This window comes from Pelophylax lessonae, assembly GCF_965119305.1.
Source record: "Pelophylax lessonae genome assembly, chromosome: 11".
In the NCBI taxonomy this organism is placed as follows: domain Eukaryota; kingdom Metazoa; phylum Chordata; class Amphibia; order Anura; family Ranidae; genus Pelophylax; species Pelophylax lessonae.
The window spans coordinates 36,933,866-36,957,147 of record NC_138778.1 but is presented as its reverse complement, the minus strand read 5'-3'; the positions used below and the strand labels follow the sequence as shown (position 1 = coordinate 36,957,147).

General features: G+C 43.0%; 1 protein-coding gene across 1 annotated transcript in view; it reads left to right on the top strand.

Moving 5' to 3' along the window:
* The window catches only part of RPN2 (ribophorin II), a 60,648-nt gene extending 44,336 nt beyond the window's left edge, over nucleotides 1-16,312 (top strand). The window contains exons 14-18 of the mRNA XM_082272058.1: nucleotides 2,004-2,099; nucleotides 5,633-5,708; nucleotides 5,799-5,928; nucleotides 10,261-10,331; nucleotides 15,857-16,312. Of these exons, the coding sequence (XP_082128184.1) occupies nucleotides 2,004-2,099; nucleotides 5,633-5,708; nucleotides 5,799-5,928; nucleotides 10,261-10,312 (354 nt within the window). The 3' untranslated portion in view covers nucleotides 10,313-10,331; nucleotides 15,857-16,312. The remainder of the gene's footprint in view (nucleotides 1-2,003; nucleotides 2,100-5,632; nucleotides 5,709-5,798; nucleotides 5,929-10,260; nucleotides 10,332-15,856) is intronic.
* Nucleotides 16,313-23,282: the final 6,970 nt, after the last annotated feature.

Here is a 23,282-nt window from a genome sequence, read left to right as displayed (position 1 = left end):
CTCTATAACGAAGCCCCTTTGGGTAAAGGCATGGTCTGAGAGGATGTTTTTGTGATTTTTATCGGGAAAAATACATTTGTTGAAGCTGATGTCATCAGTGTGTGACTGGCTGGCAGCTTTTTGATTACATTAGATAGCATGATATTTGAGTTGAACTATGTAGGACAGCAATCCACATGGTTATAGTTTGTCGGTTCACACTAAGGCGACACGACTCTGTACTACTTCGGGGGCGACTTGTGCATTGCCATGCACCACGACTTCGGAGCGACTTGCATGGACTTCACATAATGGAAGTCTATGCAAGTCGCTCCGAGGTCGCCCTGAAGTAGTACAGGACCCTTTTTCTAAGTCGGAGCGACTTGTGTCGCTCCTATTAGAACGGGTCCTGTAGCGGTCAATGGACCGCGAGGGAGCGCAACTTGTCAGGCTGACAAGTCGCGCTAGTGTGGACCGAGTCTTAGTGTAGGAAACCAATGCGTTGCCAAGATTGCGGTGGTGAAAACTTAGTTGATTCTGATGTGAATGGCCAAATGACCCTAATGAGCAGCAGCCAATCCTTATAGTGTCTCCACATATAACTGGATATAGATAAAAAAGTGGCTAGGTGCTATTCCAGGGGGGTCTATAACACTACTCTAAGTGAAATTGTGCTAAAAAGTGTATATAAACATATAAAAAAAAAAAAAAAAAACACCTTGATATAAGCACATAAAAACACAATAATGTGTTACATCAATAAAGTGCATAGAACGATGAATGTGAATCGTACTAAGTTGACAAAATCCATATATAATATGCACAACTAGTGTAAATACCCAAAAAAAGAAATACTAATAATCCGCATCAATATTTGTATAACAGCACAAGAAATATAAAGCAAAAATATTAAATAATAACTAGTCGGCAAATATTAAAAATAAAGTGTCCATAGTGCAAAAGGTGTGTCCATTCATAAAAATATTTCCAGTTATAGAAACTAAAAGGGTATGAATCCAAGCAAATATATAGAACAGAAGTGACAAGGTGTCTACTGTCCAATCCAGTCCAACGTGAAAAAATATTTCAAAGTGACAATTATACAATTATACACATGGAGCAGTTAATAGGAGGATGTATTAAATTTGTTTTTTCTGTGCATTACACAAGTTGATGGCATAATAAAATGTGTTATTGAGATGATATAAGCAGACTCAGTGTGTGTAGAGAGAGATTTATAGGGATAAATTGTAAAAAAAAGTTTTTCCAATAGCTTATCTAGCTGGGGTTCTCCACACTAAGGCTTCTTATACACAGGATGTTTGAAAACCTCTTCTGAATGCTGGAACTTGTTGAGTCTGTTTTTTTCCCCCCTTTGTAAATGGTCAAACATTTTTCCCCATTCAAAACGCCTACAAACGAAAACACTTCTAATCGCAAATTACTGCGTTTACACGCTGTTACAAGCATTTGGCATTTAAATGCCACTAAACTACCGTTCTGAACGCAATTTTTTTGCTTTCAGAAAAATGCTTCTAAACTACTATAAACGCCTGTGTACATGTACCCATGAGATAACATTTAGTTTAGAGTTCAGGGGCTGCCAAAAAAAAATGCCCAAATGCTCCTAAACGTCTGTTTACCAGCTGCAATGTACATGAGGCCTTATTCACTTTGGTATTAAGTAAGGCAAATCCGGAAATTGCCAATAAAAAAACATGTTAACCTGTGATATAGCAGCAGAGTAAGCGTTGTACATTGCTGGAAATCAACAAATCCAAACTTTTACAAATGAAAGGCAGGTTTGTGTAAGGGTTTTTTTTTTTTTTTTTTTGTTTTTTTTTTTTGTTTTTTTAGATTGGATTGGGCAGGTATTTCCTTGGGTATGTCAGAACTAGCCTGCTGAACAACTTTTATGTATTTTGTCTGGCATTTCTTTCTAAAGATTGCATACAAATGCTTATTTAGTAGGTATTTTCCTACCTTTTGCTAATTTAAAAACTAATATCTGTCATTTTCTGCAGCACTTATTCCGGGAGCCTGAGAAGCGACCCCCCAATGTCGTATCCAACACTTTCACTGCTCTGGTCTTGGCTCCGCTGCTCCTACTCTTCATCCTCGTAAGTAGCAGTGTTGTTACCTTTTTTTTTCTTTTTTGATCGTAACATTTTATTGTAAATTTGCAATTTTACAAGTTGTGACATCCAAACCTAAGCACACCCAACCGAGTCAGGTTGTATAGATACATAGGCAATATATCACTGAGTCATTTATTGACATATACGGTAACAACAGATTCAGTGATCTGAATATGGTGCTTATGAAACCTCACACAGGCAGTCCCCGAATTACGAACAAGATAGGTTCTGTGGGGGTGTTATAAAGTAAGATTTGTATGTATGTTGGAACAGGTACATTTACCAACCAAAGAATATTTTTTTTTATAATAAAATTTAAATTAAAGTTTTTTGGATAGCATAGGGAAGGGTTACCATCCCTGTAATGTTTGTTTTGCTATCTGTGCCCCTGTTTTGAAGATTTTACTTCACTTTCTGTCCCTGTGATCATTGGGATTTTAAAAAAATTTGGGTTGTTGTGGAAACAAGGATTGGTGATGAAGCTTCAATGGAGATACCTTTTTCCCATGATAACTCTTACAGAAGTGAATTTCCCTTCCTAGGGGTAGATTTCCTCTCACTTCCTGTTGTCTCCCTCCATTCAGAAGTACGAGTACTGTATTTTCTGGCGTATAAGACTACTTTTGAACCTCAAAAAAATCCCCCAAAAATGGGGGGTCGTCTTATACGCCGAGTATAATATCTCCAAGGTAACCTAAGTATAAGTATTACCGGTAGATGTAATCTCTCAAGACGCTGGCTGTGTGGGAATCCTGTACCGGTATACCGTATGTACCGTAGCTTCGGCTACATAGTGTACCGCGCTGAGCCAATCAGGGAGAGCGATATATTCTATTATTGAATGCAAAGCCTGCTCGGATTGGCAGAGTAACATCAGCCCGCCTCTCTGACTCTGCCAATCTGAGCAGGCTTTGCATTCAATAATAGAATACATCGCTCTCCCTGATTGGCTCAGCGCGGTATACTGTATGTAGCCGAAGCTACGGTATACCGGTACAGGATTCCCGCACAGCCAGCATCTTGAGATTACATCTACTGGTAATACTTAGGGTACCTTGGAGATATTATGAGAGATTACATGTATTACAGTGCTTGGGGTACCTTGGAAATCTATGAGAAGGGTACCTTGGAAATCTATGAGAAATCTAATGTTTTTCAACAGTGTTGCCTTGCTTCGGAAGGGGGGTAGTCTTATACGGCGAGTATAGCCCAAAACCTACGTTTTAACTTGAAAATTAGGGGGTCGTCTTATACCCCCAGTCGTCTTATACGCCAGAAAATACGGGGTAGTTTGTAACTCGAATGTTTGTAACATCGGGGACTGCCTGTAGTCCGGAAAAAAAACACTTCATTGTAAATAAAATATTTGACCCAAAATACACTACCATGCTTTACCAATGTGTTTGATCACTTTATTCAAAAACATTGCTCAGTATGCTTATTCCAGCAATTGGGCATTACCTTTTTAAATGCTTTATAGTACACCACTGTGACATGCCATCGGCACTTTGTGGAAACAGTTTTTTTGTAGGACAAAAATATTCTGGCATAGAAACGATGCTGAAGAACTGAAATTGGCATTTCTTCGGTTTGGATTTACACTACCTGCTATTCCAATAAATAAAACCGATAGCCCCCGTTCACACTAAGGCGACCTGTGAGGCGACCTGGTCGTCTCACAGGTCGCCGTAGGTCGCCTCCCATAGGGAAGCTGCGGACCCGTTCTAATATGAGCGACACAAGTCGCTCCGACTTAGAAAAAGGGTCCGGAGCTTCTTTGGGGCGACCAGGAGGCAACCGCCATAGACTTCAATGTTATGAAGTCCGTGGCGGCCGCTCCGAGGTCGCGGCGAGCTGCTCGCACCGCGACCTCGGAGGTCGCGGTGCGAAGTAGCGTCGCCCCTATGTGAACGGGGGCATAGTGTTAATATTCAATACATTTCTGCAATTCTTCTCTGAAAATACAGAAAAATATATGCTGATTTGCTAGAAATCCAGTGTGCACTTTCTGTAGTGAGCTAACAGCAAAGTTTCTGCTGCACTGAGATCCCAGTCAGTGTTGTCTGCCTTGCCTGGTGGACCATTCACCTATCCACCACCCCTCTCTGTATCACTGCATGTCCATACATTTCTTTCTTTCCCAGTAACATTATGCTGCTGCCTTTACTCCCAAGACCCTGTCTACACACAGAAAAGGCTGTGGGGAGATGTAGTCCTGGGGGCATGAATATGTCAATAGGAACTGACCTGCTAGACGCTGTTCCAGTAAGAGTATAACAAGCCTAATGATGATGTCACAGGAAGTTATAAAAGTTCTTAATTGCTAAAAAAAAAAAAAAAATGTTGGAACATGCTCTAAAGAGGAAAGGGAGGTTTGGGGTTACATTTCAGCAATGAATGGATGTACATTTTAAACCAGTGTTTTTTTTTTTTTTGTTTTGTTTTTTTTATACTCACACGTTGTATACTCACTTTTTCTGTGATGTATTCAGCTGTGATTGTACATTGGAGCTATTAAGCCCTGTAAAATGTAAATTGGACCTATTTACATGCAATTTTTTATATTTATTTGGTTAAAATGGAATTTTATTATGTAGTACTCAACATAAATCAGAAAATATATGCACATGACACTCTGCATCCTTTTTAAGCATATTAAGATTCACTTTGGAGATTTGTAATGGAAGTAGTCAGTGAATCCTAATAATACTACAATTTAAACTAGAAGTTGCATTATCTTATGAAACTAGCTAAATCTAAGTTGTTGTCTTTTTCCCTGATATAATGTAATTTCACCGGTGGCATATTGTTTATAAAGGATAGCGGTTGCATATATTAGTAGTAGCAGTATTGGTTTGTATTGCACCAATGGACAAAGTTAGGACATACACCGCTATGACCGTAACATTTAAACAAATACTGGAAACAGTAGGAATGATAATCCTGACTAAAAAATAACGGTGTACTATTTAAAGAGGAAGTAAACCCTCCTCTGACGCTTTTACCTATAGGTAAGCCTATGATAAGGCTTACCTATTGGTACTGTAAATATCTCCTAAACATGTACCGTTTAGGAGATATTTACCTTACATGCAGCCAGTGACGTCACTGACGCATGCGTTCTGAAGGAACGGCCGCTGGTGCCGTTCCTTCAAAGCCCCGTGCCGTCACCGTCGGCTCCCGCGCTCGTGTGCGGGAGTGACATCACCGCGGCTCCGGCCAATCAGATTACCGGATGCCGCGATCCCGGAAGACGGGCGACTGGACGTGTCGCCCGTCATAGAGGTAAGCACGGCGGGGACTCATTCTAAGGTAAGTATTTCATAATGAGCTAGTATGCGATGCATACTAGCTCATTATGTGTTTTTCTCTTTCAGCTTGTAAAACAAAAAAAAATGTAACTGAGTTTACAACCTCTTTAAATTATTAATATAGCTCATATTGAGAATGATATTTTACTATAAATACTAAGGCCATTTAACGACCTGTTGTTTTTATACACATTTTCATTATAGTGGATTAAGATTGGTGTGAATATCTCCAACTTCAGCTTTGCTCCCAGCACTCTAATCTTCCACTTGGGACATGCAGGTATGGATCAACAAGCTTGGCTCTTATTAGTGTTTTGAGTGGCTGCCTGTATTTGTTCCATGTGCTAATTATTATATTTTGTCTTCCAAGCTATGCTTGGCCTGATGTATGTCTACTGGACCCAGCTGAACATGTTCCAGACTCTGAAATACCTGGCCATACTTGGAATTGTCACTTTCCTTGCAGGAAACCGCATGCTTGCCCAAAAAGCAGTCAAGAGGTAATGTGAAAAAATAAACTGACCACTCATAATGTAATATGGTTCAACCTTTGTAATAGTGATTCAGGCTTGGGCCACATCAGTGACAAAACAAGGGGAACGTGAATCTGTGCCTTTCCCTGCATGAACCAACATGCAGGATCACAAGTGCAGGTTCACTTTATCTTAACAGGGCAAAACAACAGGTTCACTTTAACTTGGCCCTCCTGAGCCACTATACTTTGTTTGCTCATTTGCCACTCCATTCAGCTGCCAGGAGCAGTAGAAAGTCCTGTGTAAGCTACCAGAGTTATTGCCTTCCCGTGTAACAGACGTGCTTATTAGCCTAGAGCTTTCACATCAAATGAGTCACAAAATGAAAATTCATACCTTAAAGTATGCTGAGGAGGTGCAGAGGATAAAGGAAAACTTGTTGCTTTACTTTAACATTTACTCAGTCTTGTTTTAAGGTGACCATTGTGCTTCATGTGGGAATTTTACACCAAAATTTCTTGTCTCCATATAATCTATCCATCAAGACTTTCTGCCAGGTTTCTGCTTAAACTGTTGTTAGAGACCCTGTTTCCAGACCATTTTGCTTTATCTTGCATCACGAGACCCAGAGCAGGCCCTAATAATGACTATCTGGATTATACGCCACCTATAGGTGAATTGACACTGGCTAACCAATAGACAGGAAGTTCTTCCTATATAACCCCTCCCACACAGGAAGAAATTTGTAGCAAGCAATGATCTCAGAAAAGAGGGGAGGGACCTCTGTGTCCCGGGATGTACTCCAAGAATAGGATTTTACAGGTAAGTTGTAGGAAAAATCCAATTTTATTTATTAAACGTCACGGGACACAGAGCAGGCCATAATAACGACTGACTATCTGGGAAGTCCTAAAGCAATGCCCAGGGAGGAAACAGTAATCCCACGACCGTCCTGGGACAAAAAAGGATCTATACTGCTGCTTGTAGCAAGCTCTATCCAAATGGAGCCCCCTCTCGAGCTCTAACATCCACCTGGTGGAACCGAGTGAATGTATGTACTGAAGACCAAGTAGCAGCTTTGCAAATCTGAGCCACAGACACTGGATGATGCACTGCCCATTAAGCACTTACCCTGCTGGTAGAGTGCGCCTTTAACCTAAAGGGTGGGACCTTACCCTTTAAACCATACGCCTGAACAATGCCCTGGTGAATCCATTTAGAAATAGTGTAACTTGTCACTGCCTGGCCTCTCTTAGGCACTTCAGGACACTTGGCAGGACAAAAAAAAGCATCAGTTCTCCAAATTAGTGATGACATTTTTTAAATAGACCTTGACTGCCCGTACTACGTTGAAAGAATGTAATAATTTTTTTTCTGTGGTCTGAGGATTTGGAATAAAAGGAAGGCAGAGTGATATCCTAGTTTAGATGAAAACAGGAAACCACTTTGGGCAAAAAGGGTGGATGGGGACGCAAGACCACTTTCTTCTGGCGCAGGACCAAAAATGGCTCCTCGCAAACAAGGGCCGCTTATTCTGACACCCTTCTAGCAGAGGTTACGGCGATCCAAAAAAAATCCAGATAGTATGGCCTTCTCTGTGTCCCGTAATGTACTCCCAAGAAAAGGATTTTCCAGGTAAGTTGTAGGAAAAATCAAATTATTTCAACAAAAATCATCCCATATGATTATAAAAAGCCTCCCCTCTGTAGACATCCACAAGCCCTGAGGCTGCGCCTGGGGGCTGCCATCTTGGATGTGATGTCAGCTGACACTTATGTGACACTGCAGTATTCACCTTCACTTTTGAGTAACAGACATCTGTTAAAGGATCCCTGTGGATGTATAAACCATGAAAGTTGCTATGTATGACTTTTTTGGAATGTGTAAAGCTGTAGCATTGTCCTAAAGCAAGCCTTCAGTCAGAAAAGGACACATGCATGCATGTTGCAGGTCTATAACTAATTTTCTAATAAATCAAGGATATGGGTGATTGGCACTCAAACCTGCGTTGTGAAAAACATCAGCAATGCAGCTCTTAATTCTTTCCTGACTGATTTTCTTTACAGAGACCCTGTCACCAACTTAAAGCAGTGCAATTAAAAGCACAGAAAATCAACTATTTAAAATACCTACTTGCAGTTTTTTGCTTTCCATATATTTTTTGTGCCTCTGAACTTGATAGCAGGAAGAGTCAATTCCCTAGCACAGCTTCCTCCCTCCATGCATGTCTCATCCCGCTCCTCTTTGGGGAGTAGCTATTTTAGTGTCTGTGCTGGCCCAGCTTCTCCGCCCCTCACTGAATCTCTGTACATGGAACCTTTCATATAGATGCCATGAGAGGAGCGAAGGGGAATACTATGCAGTGATGGCGAACCTTGGCCCCCCAGATGTTTTGGAACTACATTTCCCATGATGCTCAACTACACTGCAGAGTGCATGAGCATCTGGGGTGCCAAGGTTTGCCATCACTGCTATAGAGTGTCACTTGAGCGGGAGCCATGAGTTTGCTAGGGCTTCTGATGTCCCATCCATGCTTAGGAATTTAGCATGTCTACTTAAGAGACTTTTACAGGTAAACAACATGATTAAAATAAGTTCAGTGCACATATAATCTCATGGGAACAATCCTGTTGAAATTAATTGGTGACAGGGTCTCCTTAAAAGGGTAAGTTCATCTTTTAGAAGAAAAAAAACTTAATGCAGTCGTTGAACACTATTCTATCATTTTAAACTAGTCTGACTTTCAAAATATCCATTTATTCTCCTCCCAAACCTGTAGACCATTTGTGCATGCAGTAAAGCCTACCCCAAATGCTTCTGATATTTTACACAGCTCTGTCCTGTCCTTTCTCTAGGATGGATCAGTCATTAGGACAAGCACCCCCTAGCAGGACAGGAGAGAGTGCCGTCGTTCTGAGCCCTGCACATGTGCATTGTGTTCTCTGCTGTGCAGATGAGCTAATCGGCTGCAACAGGAGAAAGTGTTAAAGCTTCTGGGGTCATCTGCATGACCAGAGATTGCATGTGTGGGGCTCAGGAGGACAGCGCTCACTCCTGTATCACAATGGGGCACCACAGCTGGTCTGTCCTAGAGGAGAGGACAAGATGGAGATCAGAAGTGTTTGTGGTACACTTCACCGCATGCACAAGTGGCCTACAGACATGGGAGGAGCATAAATGGATATTTTTAAAATCAGATTTGTTTAGAATTATGGAGTAATTTTTATGGCCTGTGTAGAGAATTTTTTTTTCCTATAAGGGGAACTGACCCATTAACGTCTTCTGGCTGTAAGCTTTGCAAATGCTTTGTACACACTGTTCTTACACCTACTGAAAGTGATACTAAGAGCCAGTTCACATTACAGCGATCCGACTTGCCGGGGCGACCTCACAAGTCGCGGTGCACTGCTCGCACCGTGACCTCGGAGCGGCCGGCACGGACTTCATAACATTGAAGTCTATGACGGTCGCTCTGGGTCGCCCCAAAGAAGCTCCGGACCCTTTTTCTAAGTCGGAGCGACTTGTGTCGCTCCTATTAGAACAGGTCCACAGCTTCTCTATGGCAGGCGACCTGTCAGGCGACCAGGTCGCCTGACAGGTCACCCCAGTGTGAACCGGCTCTAAAGGAAAAAAAATTTGTACAGAACAGCCCCCCGATCCTCCTCTTCTTGGGTCCCCCGCTGACGTTCTGGGCTCCACCCCCCTGCTGAGTGCCCTCGTAGAAAGCTGCTTGCTATGTGGGCACTCGTGTACTCGCTCCCTGAGTCCCGCTCTGTGTGTCCGTTGACACACATAATGGAGCCCAGCCCTGCCCCCTGCTTCCTCCTCACCGGCTGTGATTGACAGCAGTGAGAGCCAGTGGCTCTTGCTGCTGTGTCTGAGCCAATGAGGAGGGAGAGAGCCAGGATAGCAGCTGCTCTCATGCACATCATTTGGATTGAGGTTGACCGCCCGGTAAGTATTATGGGGGACTGGGGGGGGGAAGCGGCACACAGAAGGTTTTTTACCTTTTAGCTTTTACAACCACTTGAAGCAATGAATGCAAAATCAAGCATAAGGTAACAGGGGTGTTTGTAAGTGCGATTTGACAACATCTATTTTATCTTGTATTGCAGTGTCAGATAAAACACACATCTGCTGGTTTAAATTGGAGCAATAGATAATATCTTATGATCCTTATTTGCTAACCTGTTCTTGTATTGCCCATTCTAAGTGAGGCAGCCAGAAGCAGATTGGTATCTAAAGTCATCGGATTCCTTTGCATTTAGTACAAGGAGTGTCTTAATTTCCAGCCTTTAACTCTACTTTGAGCTGTCTCACTGCTCCGCTTCTCTCTTTCTCCTCCCTCTTTTCTCTCAGGACTGCAGCTGAACAAAGCAGTAGGTTGGCAAAGTATAGAACGCTTCGGTAATCTGGGTGCTCCCCATGAAGTAAGGCTGCCTTTGCACATCATTATTCCTCTTGGTCAACGTGCATGCTGACCACCCTCCATGTCACCATACCTTTGTTTCCAATCTTCCATCTGTGCTCACCAGTCATCACTAAACACCAGGCATGGGGCTTTTGCAGACTGACATGTTATGAGTGCTGTAATAAATTGACAATATTGGCTCTTAGCCTCAGAAGAGGGTCGCTGCTCTATTTTCAGTGGCTTTTATCTCCTCTGAAGTAGGAAGAACAATCTCTGTGCTTTTTGTGTGCTTGAAGAGGTGCCCTATAACCCCTCATTGCTAACATCAGTACACCTCCATCGTGTGTTATTAATATCAGCACTGACACTGCTTCAAATAAATGTCGCAAGATGTTTCAGACAATTGTCGGACCCGTGGAAGAGCATGGGACACCTGTACAAATCTAAGGAGAACGTGGATTTATTCCAATTTGTTCAGCTTTACAGTGTCTGTTTGCATGTTGTGATATTTAGCAAGTCGCCATAACCAATTAGAGCAGTGCATGTTATAACCCGTTCCTGCATGTTTAACGTTTGTTTAGAGTATACGTTCTTTTTTAGTTGGCTTAAAAAACTCCCATCAGTTTCTTTTTATTTATTTTATTAATTTTTTTGTGTGGGGGGGGGGGGGGGGTTGGGGTGTTGTGGTCTGTCTCTTCTGGTCCTGTAACATAAGACAAAACAAGGGGAAATATCTTCTTGGGGTCCTTTCACACGCCCCGCATCCACCGACGGAGCCGTTCTGCTCAGCGGGGGGTCGATTCGCTGATCCCCGCTGAGCAGGCGGATGACAGCTCCGTCTTCACTCTGTGTGCGGAGATGGAGCTGTCAGATCCCCGCTTTCCTCTATGGGGAGATCGGATGAGAACGGACCGCCTGTCCGTTCCAATCCGATCGGCGGGATGGATGGAAAATAGGGTTTCCATCCGTCCAGATATCACCGACAGGATCGGAATCGGATAGCAGCGGGTGTCAGCCCACATGTCTCTGCTGACCTCCGCTGCCCCAAAGGGATGCATGGAGCATCCGATCAGGTCCGCCTGAAAAACTGACAGGCGGATCTGATCGGATCGTTCGTGTGAAAGGACCCTGATGCCTTGTACACACGCAACGATTGTTGGCCGACCGATCGGCCGTCTTTTGTCCAGTGTTGTGTTGGTTGGAATGTGCCTAGACTGCACACAAATTTTATCGGCCAACAAAAACCAACTTCAGAAGTGATGTCATGTGCTGGTTGACTTTCCGTGTGTTTTTTCTTCTCTGAGCATGCCCAGTCTTGCTCATCAGATTTTTGTCTGCCGAAATCTGTACTGACTGAAGAACAATCGGCCGTTCTGTTGACGGCCAAACAAAAATTTTATAGCCTGCACACCAGATTTTGTTCAGCCGAAAAGTCGCAGTCGGTTGTCGGAAGCATCATACTAACAAGCCGAGAATCGGCCGATCGGACGTTGGCCGAAAATTCACGGCCAACAATCGTTGCGTGTGTACGGGGCTTTAGACCGTTGTAACCAAAACAGGACTCCAGGTTTCCCCTGGTTCTATCACAGAGCCTTGAACATCTGGATGTAGGTGGGCCGATGTCTGTCTGAGACCTGGGGCAGGAAGACATCCTGGTGGTCCTTCTCTAGAGCCGGGACCCAACATGCATTTTTGTGGGATGAACTGGTGCAGCACAAGGAGTGCAACAGTCTATAAAATCTCTGTTTCCAGCAGTTGGGAAGTGTTCCTAATCTTCCCTCTAGGTGTAGCTCTCCGTGGCCCCAGCATTGGATGGTGGGCAGGATTAGCAGTTTTTATCTACCAAGTTTCAGGTGCTGTGTATACATTTCCATGGTGTATTTCATGCACTTGTATTCATTCGTATGAATGAAGCAGCGAACATTATTTATTTTAGCTGAATATTTTATTATATGTTTAACCACTTCAGCTCCGGAAGATTTTACCCCCTTCCAGGGGTTCCAGGCCAATTTTTATATTTGGCACTGTGCTAATTTAAGTCATAATTGCGTGGTCATGCAATGCTGTAGCCAAACAAAATATGTATCATTTTTTTCACACAATTAGGCCTCTTTCACACGGGCGTTCCGTATAAACGTATATCATCCCATCCGTTTGCGGTTGATATACGGACATAATGCATGTCAATGGGATTGCGGATGACCATCCGCTGACACCCGATTTTCGTCCTTTCAGTTCTGTTCCAATTTTTGGAACGGAACAGAACTCTATTTTTCTTCCGTTTAAAAAAAGGAAAGGACGCAAAATCGGATGTCAGCGGTGTCATCCGCTGACATCCGCAATCCCATAGACATACATTATGTCCGTATATCATCCTCAAACGGATGGGATGATATGCGGACATACGGACCGGATGACACAAGTGTCATCCGTGTCCGTACAAAAAAAAAAAAAGTGCCGGAGCGGATCGCAATACGGTCCGCTCCGTGTGAAAGAGGCCTTAGAGCTTTCTTTTGGTAGTATGTGATCACCACTGGGTTTTTTTTTTTATTATCTACACAGAAAAAAAAACAATATTTTTTACTTCTTCTATAACACCTATAACATAAAAAAAAAAATCAACTCTCTTAATACATTTTGCCCAAAATGTATAGTGCCACATGTCTTTAGTTTAAAAAAAAAAAAAAAATCCCAAAAAGTGTATACTGATTGGTTTGTGTGAACGTTAACATCGTCTACAAACTTTGGGCTATATATACTGAAATTTTTATTTATTATTTATACTACCGATAGTAATGGCGGTGATCAGGGACTTATAGTGGGAATGCAATAGTGCAACGGGCAATCTGACACTAACTGATTCTGGGGGGGAACTGACTAACTCCCACTGACATCACCAGTGACATTTTTATAATGATCAGTGTTAATAACATGCACTGTCACTGTTCAAGGGGTTAAATGTGTGCCTAACAAGTGTTTGTGTTCACTGTGTCTTGATAGGACAGAAGTAGCTGTCCTTTTAAGAGCGTTGAGATAACCCTTTTACCACTGACGGGTGCTTATAATCCGCTTTTATTCATATAAAATTTTCCCCAAAAAAAAAACTGTTGCTGTAAGCTGGAGTTTGGTTTAAATTTGTTAGTGTTAATTTGTTAGTGTATCTAAATCTGCTAGTGCATCTACTGAACTCCCCCTCCCCCCAGATTAACAATGCTGCCATCCAAAGATGCCCCTGTTCTTCTTAATCCAGGGGGGGGGGGGGGGGTACTTAAATACAGGAGGTGTGTTACTGGCCAAATCACCAAGTGAAAACAGAAGAGGAAAAAGTCTTTAAAAAAACTAAAAACGAAAGCAGCCGGCACATCAAAGGCTTGGTAAGCTGCATTATATATTACACTTTTTTAAAAAGCGTATTTTAATTGGTTTGCACAAAGGTTATAGTGTTTACAAACTACGGGATAGATTTTTGGAACTTTTTTTTGTTTTAATTAGTAATGGCGGCGATCAGCGTTTTTTTATCCGGACTGCGACATTGCGGCGGACAGATCGGACTCCTAACTGACATTATTGACACTTTTTGGGGACCAGTGACATTACTACAGTAATCAGTGCTAAATATTATGCACTGTTAGTGTCGGTTCACACCACACTAGGGCGACACAAATTCGGGTGACTAATGCCGTCGCCCGTGCACCGCGGCTTGCAACGACTTCACATAATGGAAGTCAATGCAAGTCGCTCCGACTTTGCAAAAAAAAAGGTGCAGGAACCTTTTTCTAAGTTGGAGCGACTTGAGTCGCTCCTATTAGAACGGTTCCAGCACTGTCCACTACTTGTCAGGCGTCCAAGTCGGAACAGTGTGAACCGGCACTTACTGTATAAATTACACTAGCAGGGAAGGGGTTAACACTGGGGGTGATCAAGGGGGTTAATGTATGCCTAAATATGCTTATTGACTGTGGGGGAGAGGGGGGGGAGAGGGTTCTGTGACAGGCACAGAAAGATCGGGGTTTCAGCTTAGCTGAAACTTCTGATCTCTCCCTGCCTGTCTGACAGAAGACTCACCTGCTTTGTATACATAAGCAGGCGGGTCTTCTGTCAGTTTACTGACGATCGTGGGAGGCCAGCGGCAATAGCTGCTGCTCCTCCTGCGGCCCGCCTCCTGCTCCTGCGGCCCGCCTCCTGCTCCTGCGGCCCGCCTCCTGCTCCTGCGGCCCGCCTCCTGCTCCTGCGGCCCGCCTCCTGCTCCTGCGGCCCGCCTCCTGCTCCTCCTCCTGTGGCCCGCCTCCTGCTCTTCCTCCTGCGGCCCGCCTCCCGCTGTGTCTAAACACCTCGTGCACTAAATCACGTGGTACTATGGGGTTTTGCACAGCCGAGCCGCCCTGCCGCAGTAATACTACGGTGGGCAGTTGGCAAGAGGTTAAAGAGATTCATCCTCTCTATTTGTCCTAATTACCATTATCACCTAAAGTGAAAATAAAAGAAAATCCCACATTTTGTGTTGCCCCCAAGAAAAGTAATGTAAGTAAGGGGAAATCTTCAAATGGGGACACTAGTTCTGGTGACCTGGGGGGCCCCAAAGAATCCTCCTTTATTTGCAGGGATTTTCTTTTACTTCATGTTTGGCTATTGGTGCTTTTCCACTGCATGGAACCGAACGGTTCGGCTCGCTTTTGCGCTTTTCCACTGCATGGTACGGTGTTGGAATGGTTCGGTACGGTACGGCACGGCGGCGCTTTTCCACTACATGGAACCGAATGGTACGGCTCGCTTAAACAGTACCACCTCGGTTGTGGTTCCTAGAGGGCCGTACCTATTCCATATCCCACAATCCTTTGCATGCAGCCTTGACTGTCACTACTAGCCACTGATTGGTCAGAGAATCGTTGTTATCCCACCCACTTACTATTAGTGTAAAAGCAAAACGTTCCAACACCGTACCATGTGGTGAAAAACCAAACCGAGCCAAGCAGGACCGAGTGGAGCCGAGCCGGTTCTTGCAGTGGAAAAGTGCCATATGAGACAGGAAGTGAAGGGAAATCTTTCCAGTGGGACACAGATGGCAAAAAAGAAAATAAATCTGATCGGGGTTATATTCCTCCATTGCTGTATCTAAAATAAAAAAAAGTTTGTCTGTAGTTCTACTTTAGGTTTTCCCAGTGATCCCATTTCTTCAGCCTTTCACTGACCCAAAATGGCCAGTTCCACAAACTATAAAGAGGCAGTGAACGTTTATAGAATATGAAAATCAAGGTCTGGGAAAATTAAATATAATGGCTGTATTTATAAAAAGGTATTCTGGATTTAGGCTTTAGTGGTTAATTGTTAGTGGACATATTAAAGGATGGATTGCAGTGTATGAGGTGGGGATTCAGAAGGCTGTCTTGGTTCCTTTTTTTGTTTTTATTCTTCATTGGTAGAGGTGAGTCAGACCCTGCCTATATTTAAATTAAATAGCAACTAATAACTAATATATATAAAAGTTTAATGTAGGAAAGTTTTCATAATTTCTTAACCTGTAATACCGTCTTTCTATTTCATCAGAACACCCACGAGCGGATAAAAGGACGCAAAGAAAACACAACATTAAGATGCCAGCGCTTGTTCATTTGTACAAGTTCAAACTGCAGTCCCTATTGTTTTTTTTTTTTTTTACTTTTTTCTTTTTTTTTTTAATGTGCCCGAATTTGTGTCTTTTGCACTGATCGTACTGTGACAGTCCCTCCATACTATTGTTGCCCTTCTACATTGAAACCACTGTGAGATCCATTCCAGATATTGTGTAAGCGGACATCATCCTGCCTGGGGAGGCCGCGATCCAGACGTTGGCTTGAGTCGGTCACCTGAGCAGCTTCATACATTGACAAAGCATTGACATCGGGTGGTTGGGGACTGGCACTTTTTTTTTTTTGTTTGGGGCACGAGAAGTGAAATGGGGAGGAGAGGAATTGGGACTTTAATATGTTCTTCTCCAGAAAATAAATTGGAAGGTGAGAGGGACTTGATTTGCTTTGTGATTCTTTTTAATCTCATTACTACACCTGACACTTCTTTAAAGCGGTTGTAAACCCAAAAAACAAAAACAAAAAAAAAAAAACCTGCTAGACAAAGGCATAATGAGCTAGTATGCATCGCATACTAGCCCATTATGTGTAACTTACCTTAGAACGAAGCCCCGACATGGACCCCCGGACATCGCTGCGGGCGCTGCCATGATCCTTCGCCGTCTCTTCCGGGTTCGGCGGCTCCGGCGCGGTGATTGGCTGGAAGAGACGGCTCCGGCGCGATGATTGGCCGGAGCCGCGATGACGTCACTCCCGCGCATGCGCGCGGGAGTGATTTTCCGGCAAGCTCCCGGCAAATAGATTGAAGGTCCCCCCGGACCTTCAGAGCGCATGCGCCGCTCGCGCGAGCGGCTGCATGCACTGTAAATATCTCCTAAACCATGCCGGTTTATGAGATATTATTTGTGCCTACAGGTAAGCCTTATTATAGGCTTACCTGTACGTAAAAGTGTCAAAAAGCGAGATACTACCACTTTAACATGGCAGTTTGTTTTCTAAATGTAAAGGAAACCTGGCAGAATATCTGTATGAGGACTGCCTTGTTTTGAGGCTGCATACTGTATGGTCTTGCCCACCGTGCTGCAGCTCAGTTTCAGGGTCTTTAAAATCTTCTTATAGCCTAGACCAGTGATGGCAAACCTTGAAACCCCAGATGTTTTGGAACTACATTTCCCTTTTTTCTTCTACTATTTAATGAGTTGCTGACCTGGAATAAACCTGAAGGCGGTGAAGTGTAATGACACCTGATGTGTATAGAGTTGTTCAAAGTGACCGTAATGGCAGATTTCATGTATCTATCCTGACATGTCCCTTTAAAACTGGACCTGTTTTAGACCTTAGCAACCGAGACAATTCCTACCACAGTTATGCTACTCCAGTTAGCTGCATTTAGTTAATTACATAGTTACATAGTTAGTGAGGCTGAAAAAAGACACAAGTCCATCCAGTTCAACCTATGTGTGTGTGTTTGCTTTTAACCGTACATTGTATACCCCTGTATGTTGTGGTCTTTAAGGTGTCCATCCAATAGTTTTTTGAAACTATCAATGCTCCCCGCTGATACGACTGCTTGCGGAAGAGAATTCCACATCCTTACCGCTCTTACAGTGAAGAACCCCTTACGCACTTTAAGGTTAAACCGCCTTTCCTCTAGTTTTAGTGAGTGGCCACGTGTCTTATTGTATTCCCTTACTCTAAATAGTTTGTTCCTTATGCTAGGGTCGCCAGTACAGTATTTGTACATTGATATCATATCCCCCCTCAAGCGTCTCTTCTCCAGAGAGAATAGGTTCAGTGCATGTAGTCTTTCCTCATAGCCGATGTCCTCCATTCCCCTAATTATTTTTGTTGCCCTTCTCTGGACTTTCTCCAGTTCCAGCACATCCTTCCTGAGGACCGGTGCCCAGAACTGGACAGCATACTCCAGATGTGGCCGGACCAGAGTCTTGTAGAGTGGAAGAATAATCTCTTTATTTCTGGAGTGAATCCCCTTTTTTATACAACCCAGTATTCTGTTGGCTTTGCTTGCAGCGGCTTGGCATTGCATGCCACTTCCAAGCCTGTTGTCTACCAGTACCCCCAGGTCCCTTTCCATCCTAGACTCACCCAGAGGTTCCCCCCCTAGTGAGTAGCTTGCTTTCTGGTTTCTGGCCCCCAAGTGCATTACTTTACATTTTTCTACATTAAATCTCATCTGCCATGTAGTTGCCCACCCCGTTATTTTGTTCAGGTCTGCTTGCAAGATTTCCACATCCTGCATAGAAGATATTGGCATGCCTAATTTAGTATCATCTGCAAATACTGAGATTGTACTAGATATCCCCTCCTCTAGATCATTTATGAATAAATTAAACAGGATTGGTCCCAGGACAGAACCCTGGGGGACCCCACTTTCCACACCCGCCCAATCCGAGTACTCCCCATTAATCACCACCCTCTGTACTCTCCCCTGGAGCCAGTTCTCTATCCAGGTACTCACCTTATGGTCCATACCTACCTTCCTTAGTTTGTACAGTAAGCGTTTGTGGGGAACGGTGTCAAAGGCCTTTGCAAAGTCCAGATACACCACATCCACAGGCTTACCTTTATCTAAGTGGCAGCTCACTTCATCGTAGAAGGTTAATAGATTGGTTTGGCATGAACGATTTTTCATGAATCCATGCTGATTACTACTTATAATACCGTTTTCATTACTAAAGTCTTGTATGTGGTCCCTTATCATCCCCTCCAAAATTTTGCAGACTACAGATGTTAGGCTGACCGGCCTATAGTTACCCGGGATATATCTCGGCCCCTTTTTAAATATTGGTACCACGTTGGCTTTTTTCCAATCAGCTGGCACCATACCCGTCTGTAAACTATCCTTAAAGATCAAGAATAATGGTCTGGCAATCACCTGACTGAGCTCATTTAGAACCCTTGGGTGCAAGCCATCCGGTCCCGGGGATTTATTTATGTTAAGTTTCTCTAGTTTAGCTCTAAGTCTATCCTCTGTTAGCCATGGCGGCACTTCCTGAGGTGTATTATTTAGTTCGGCCTTACAAGCGGGGTTCGTGTAGCCCCCCGATTCCTTTGTGAAGACTGAAGAAAAGAAATTATTTAACACTTCCGCCTTTTCTCTGTCCTCAGTGGCCATTTTTCCTTTATCATCTTTTATGGGGCCAATGTGTTCTGGCCTCGCTTTCTTACTGTTTATATACTTAAAGAATTTCTTGGGGTTCTTTTTACTCTCCTCCGCTATATGTCTCTCGTGTTCTATTTTAGCCGCCCTGATTTCATCTTTACATTTCTTATTACACTCTTTGTAATGCTTAAATGCTGCCAATGACCCCTCAGTCTTGTATTTTTTGAAGGCCTTTTCTTTAGCTCTAATATACATTTTTATGTTGGAGTTTAGCCACCCAGGGTTTAGTTTTGCTCTTTTAAATTTATTTCCCTGTGGAATGCACTGGTCCACCCCCTTGTTAAGTATGCTCTTGAAGCACTCCCATTTTTCCTCCGTGTTCTTTGTTCCCAGGGTTCTATCCCAATTGATATTTTCTAGCAGCGAGCGCAGTTTAGGGAAATTGGCTCTTTTGAAATTCAGTGTCCTTATATTACCCTTGTGTTTCCTATTACTGTAATTAATACTGAAACCAATTGACCTATGGTCACTGTTCCCTAAGTTGTCCCGTATTTCTATATCCGTGAGCAGGTCTGTATTGTTGGTAATCAGTAGGTCAAGTACCGCATTGTTTCTTGTCGGTGCATTCACCATCTGACCCATGAAATTGTCCTGCAAAACATTTAGGAACTGCCGAGCCTTGGCTGAATGCGCGGTTCCTTCTGCCCAGTCTATATCAGGATAATTAAAGTCCCCCATTATAATGACATTTCCCATCCTTGCTGCCAATCCTATCTGTAACATGAGGTCCACCTTAATAGAAGTAGCATTAATAGAAGTAGCATTTCATTTTTGATGGGTGGAACAATTGGCTCCTTATGATGCTAGACCAGTAGAATGTAATAGTGAGTAATCAGACCTGGTGGCATCATTTTATACTTATAGGTGATTCTTCATTAGTACATGCTACTTGTGTATACTATAGGAGTCTGTGCCATCTTGTTAATGATTGTTTACTATTCTTAGCAGTTAACCCCTTCACGCCAATAGAACATATATAGTATCTCACAAAAGTGAGTACACCCCTCACATTTTTGAAAATATTTTATTATATCTTTTCATGTGACAACACTGAAGAAATTACACTTTGCTACAATGTAAAGTAGTGAGTGTACAGCTTATATAACAGTGTAAATTTGCTGTCCCCTCAAAATAACTCAACACACAGCCATTAATGTCAAAACCGCTGGCAACAAAAGTGAGTACATCCCTCCTAGATTTTCCTAACCTCCCATTCTAATGGCAACATTAAAGTTTGGGGTTTTTATCCCAGTGACTGTCACCTGGCACGTGTTCTCTCCCTTACATTTGGGGTCAGTGGGAAGAATCTCCTTACAGATAAATTCCCACTGACACCCACGATGTTTCTAATTATCTGAGAGGCAAATATTTCTCCTAAAGGAAATCTAACAACAAAAGTTGTATTGTGTGTACCCAGCCTTACATTTGTAGTTTCTGCTCTCAGGGCATCTGAATAGGTGACTACAAATGGAGATATTGAAAGAGCAGAATGAATTACATGCGTGACCTAGAGATTCATGGAGCCCTGTTTGACAAAAGCGGTCATAAGACCTCACCTACAGCCTCAAAGCTGCATGTCTGTTGGGTGACAATATCTAAGGCACCGCTGCCTTTGACTAGTAATATCTCACAATTTGGGGTGAGATTTGATGATGCTGTTCACTGTTGTCCTTAAAAAAGAGAACTGCAGTACAAAGCTCTCTGTACATTATTCATTCTGTGCTTTATGCACCTCTTCTGCATCTGCTTAGTTCTCCACCACTCATCATGGGTACAGCTCTGACATGAGTAAGCAAAAGCCCTGCATCGGCCAAGATTGCCACCTCCACACATACGCTGTGCATAAAGAAAGTAAGTAATGGGGAGAGTTCAGCTGCTGGGAAACCACAGGTAATACAGGTAACTTGCCTTCTGCCTGCCTATTTGGGCACAGCTTCCAAAACATGGGTCCTCTAAATAATAGTAGTTCAGTTGAAGCATTTTTTTAGCATTATCAATCTACTGAATTCTGTTCAGTTTAGGAATTTGTTGGTAGATACAGAATGTAACTACAGACCCTTTTAGTGCACGATAAAGATGCGATTAAAGCTGAACTATGGCCACAAATCTTTTTAAATATATTCTGCAGTAGTCACTAAGGATATAAATCAACTTTGTGTGTACCAAATGCCTGGTTATTACCTTTTTAATGGTAGCAGTGTCATCTGTTTCTTAGACCAGGGATTCCCAAACTATGGCCCTGCAGCTGTTGCAGAACTACACATCCCATGAGGCATTGTAAAACTCTGACATTCACACACATGACTAGGCATGATGGGAATTGTAGTTCCTGAACAACTGGAGGTCCGTAGTTTGGGAATCCCTGACTTAGACGATAACTAGTGTAGAGAGCAGAGGTGGGGGGGGGGGGGGATACATCAACTTCCTGCTGATGGTAAAACTGCATCTCCCATGGTTCCTTGCAGTGCCGCCATCACTGTACTGCGGTTTCATCTGAGCCCAAAATACATTTTCAGAGAAGGCGTTGGCCACTGAATGGTGTGGGATCCTCAAACTATGGCCCTTCAGCTGTTGTGGAACTACACATCCCATGAGGCATTGCAAAACTCTGACATTCACAGACATGACTAGGAGGCATGATGGGAATTGTAGTTCCGGAACAACTGGAGGGCCATAGTTTGAAGACCCCCTGGTGTAGACTCTAGCTATGTAGTCTGCCCATTAAAGAGGTTGTAAACTCGTTTGAGTTTTTTTTTTTTTTTTTACACCCTGTAAAAGAAAGACATAATGAGCTAGTATGCATCGTATACTAGCTCATTATGCAATACTTACCTCAGAACGAGCCCCCGCCGTGCCGCTCACTCACCTCTATGACGGGCGACATGTCTAGTCGCGCGTCTTCCGGGATCCATCTGATTGGCCGGAGCCGCGGTGACGTCACTCCCGCGCACGCGCGCTAGAGCCGACAGTCACGGCACGGGGCTCTGAAGGAACGGCACGATCGGCCGTTCCTTCAGAGCGCATGCGCCAGTGACGTCACTGGCGACATGTAAGGTAAATATCTCCTAAACGGTACATGTTTAGGAGATATTTACAGTACCTATAGGTAAGCCTTATCATAGGCTTGCCTATAGGTACAAGTTGTAGAGGAGGGTTTACTTCCTCTTTAATTGCTCGATTACATTCTATTAGACCTGCTTCTGGAACAGTAATAAAGCAAGATAGAACATACTTGTCTAAAGTGATGCCTTTCACTTCATCATCACTTAAGCTGGATACACGCTATACGATTTTCTTTAGGTTTTTTTCCTTTAGATTTACCAAAACCATATAATATGAGGTCAGACCTAAAAACTTTCAATATGTATGCAATCAGGCAGGTTCTTGCACTACATAGTTGAAGGGAAATCTAAAGGAAATCTAACAACAAAAGTTGTGTAGTGTGTATCCAGCCTTACATTTGTAGTTTCTGCTGTCAGGCCATCTGAATAGGTGACGACAAATTGAGATATTGAAAGAGCAGAATGAATTGCAGACACAGGCATGAAGGGAGATAGATCTCTGTAACATGTATGTATTTACGGGGACTAATTGTACACAGAATTGAAAAAAAAAAAAAAAAACGGGATAAACCTGAGAGCTGAAACTTGAAAAATGTATGTGATTTTTGTTTCTTAACTTTAGTTACACTTTATTGTGATTGGTATGTCATTAAAACTAAAGCCCCGTACACACGATCAGATTATCGAACGATCTGTCGTCCTTTTTTTGTGGCATGCTAGTCTGATGTGGAAAGTGAAGAGGTTTTTTTCATACGAATTTTCCCGTACGACAGAATTCTACTTCAGAAGTGATGTCATGTGTTGGATTGCTTTGTATGTGTTATTTTGTCTCTGAGCATGCCTAGTCTTGCTCTTAAGATTTTTTTCCGTCTAAATCTGTACTAATGAGACGAAAATCGGACGTTGTATTACGGACAACAAAAATTTTATAGCCTGCACATCAGGATTTTGTCAGCCGAAAAGTCGGAGTCGGCTGTCGAAAGCACCAAACTAAATTGGCAGATCGGTCGTCGGACGAAATTTCCCTTCAGAGTTTCTTATCGTGTGTACGGGCCTTACAGAGAAATTGGGGATTAGGAGCACAGACAAAATGGCATTTGCCTTGTCTGAGATCAGTGTATCAGCAGTAGAGAAGTCGTCAGTTAGCTAGACCTTTGTAC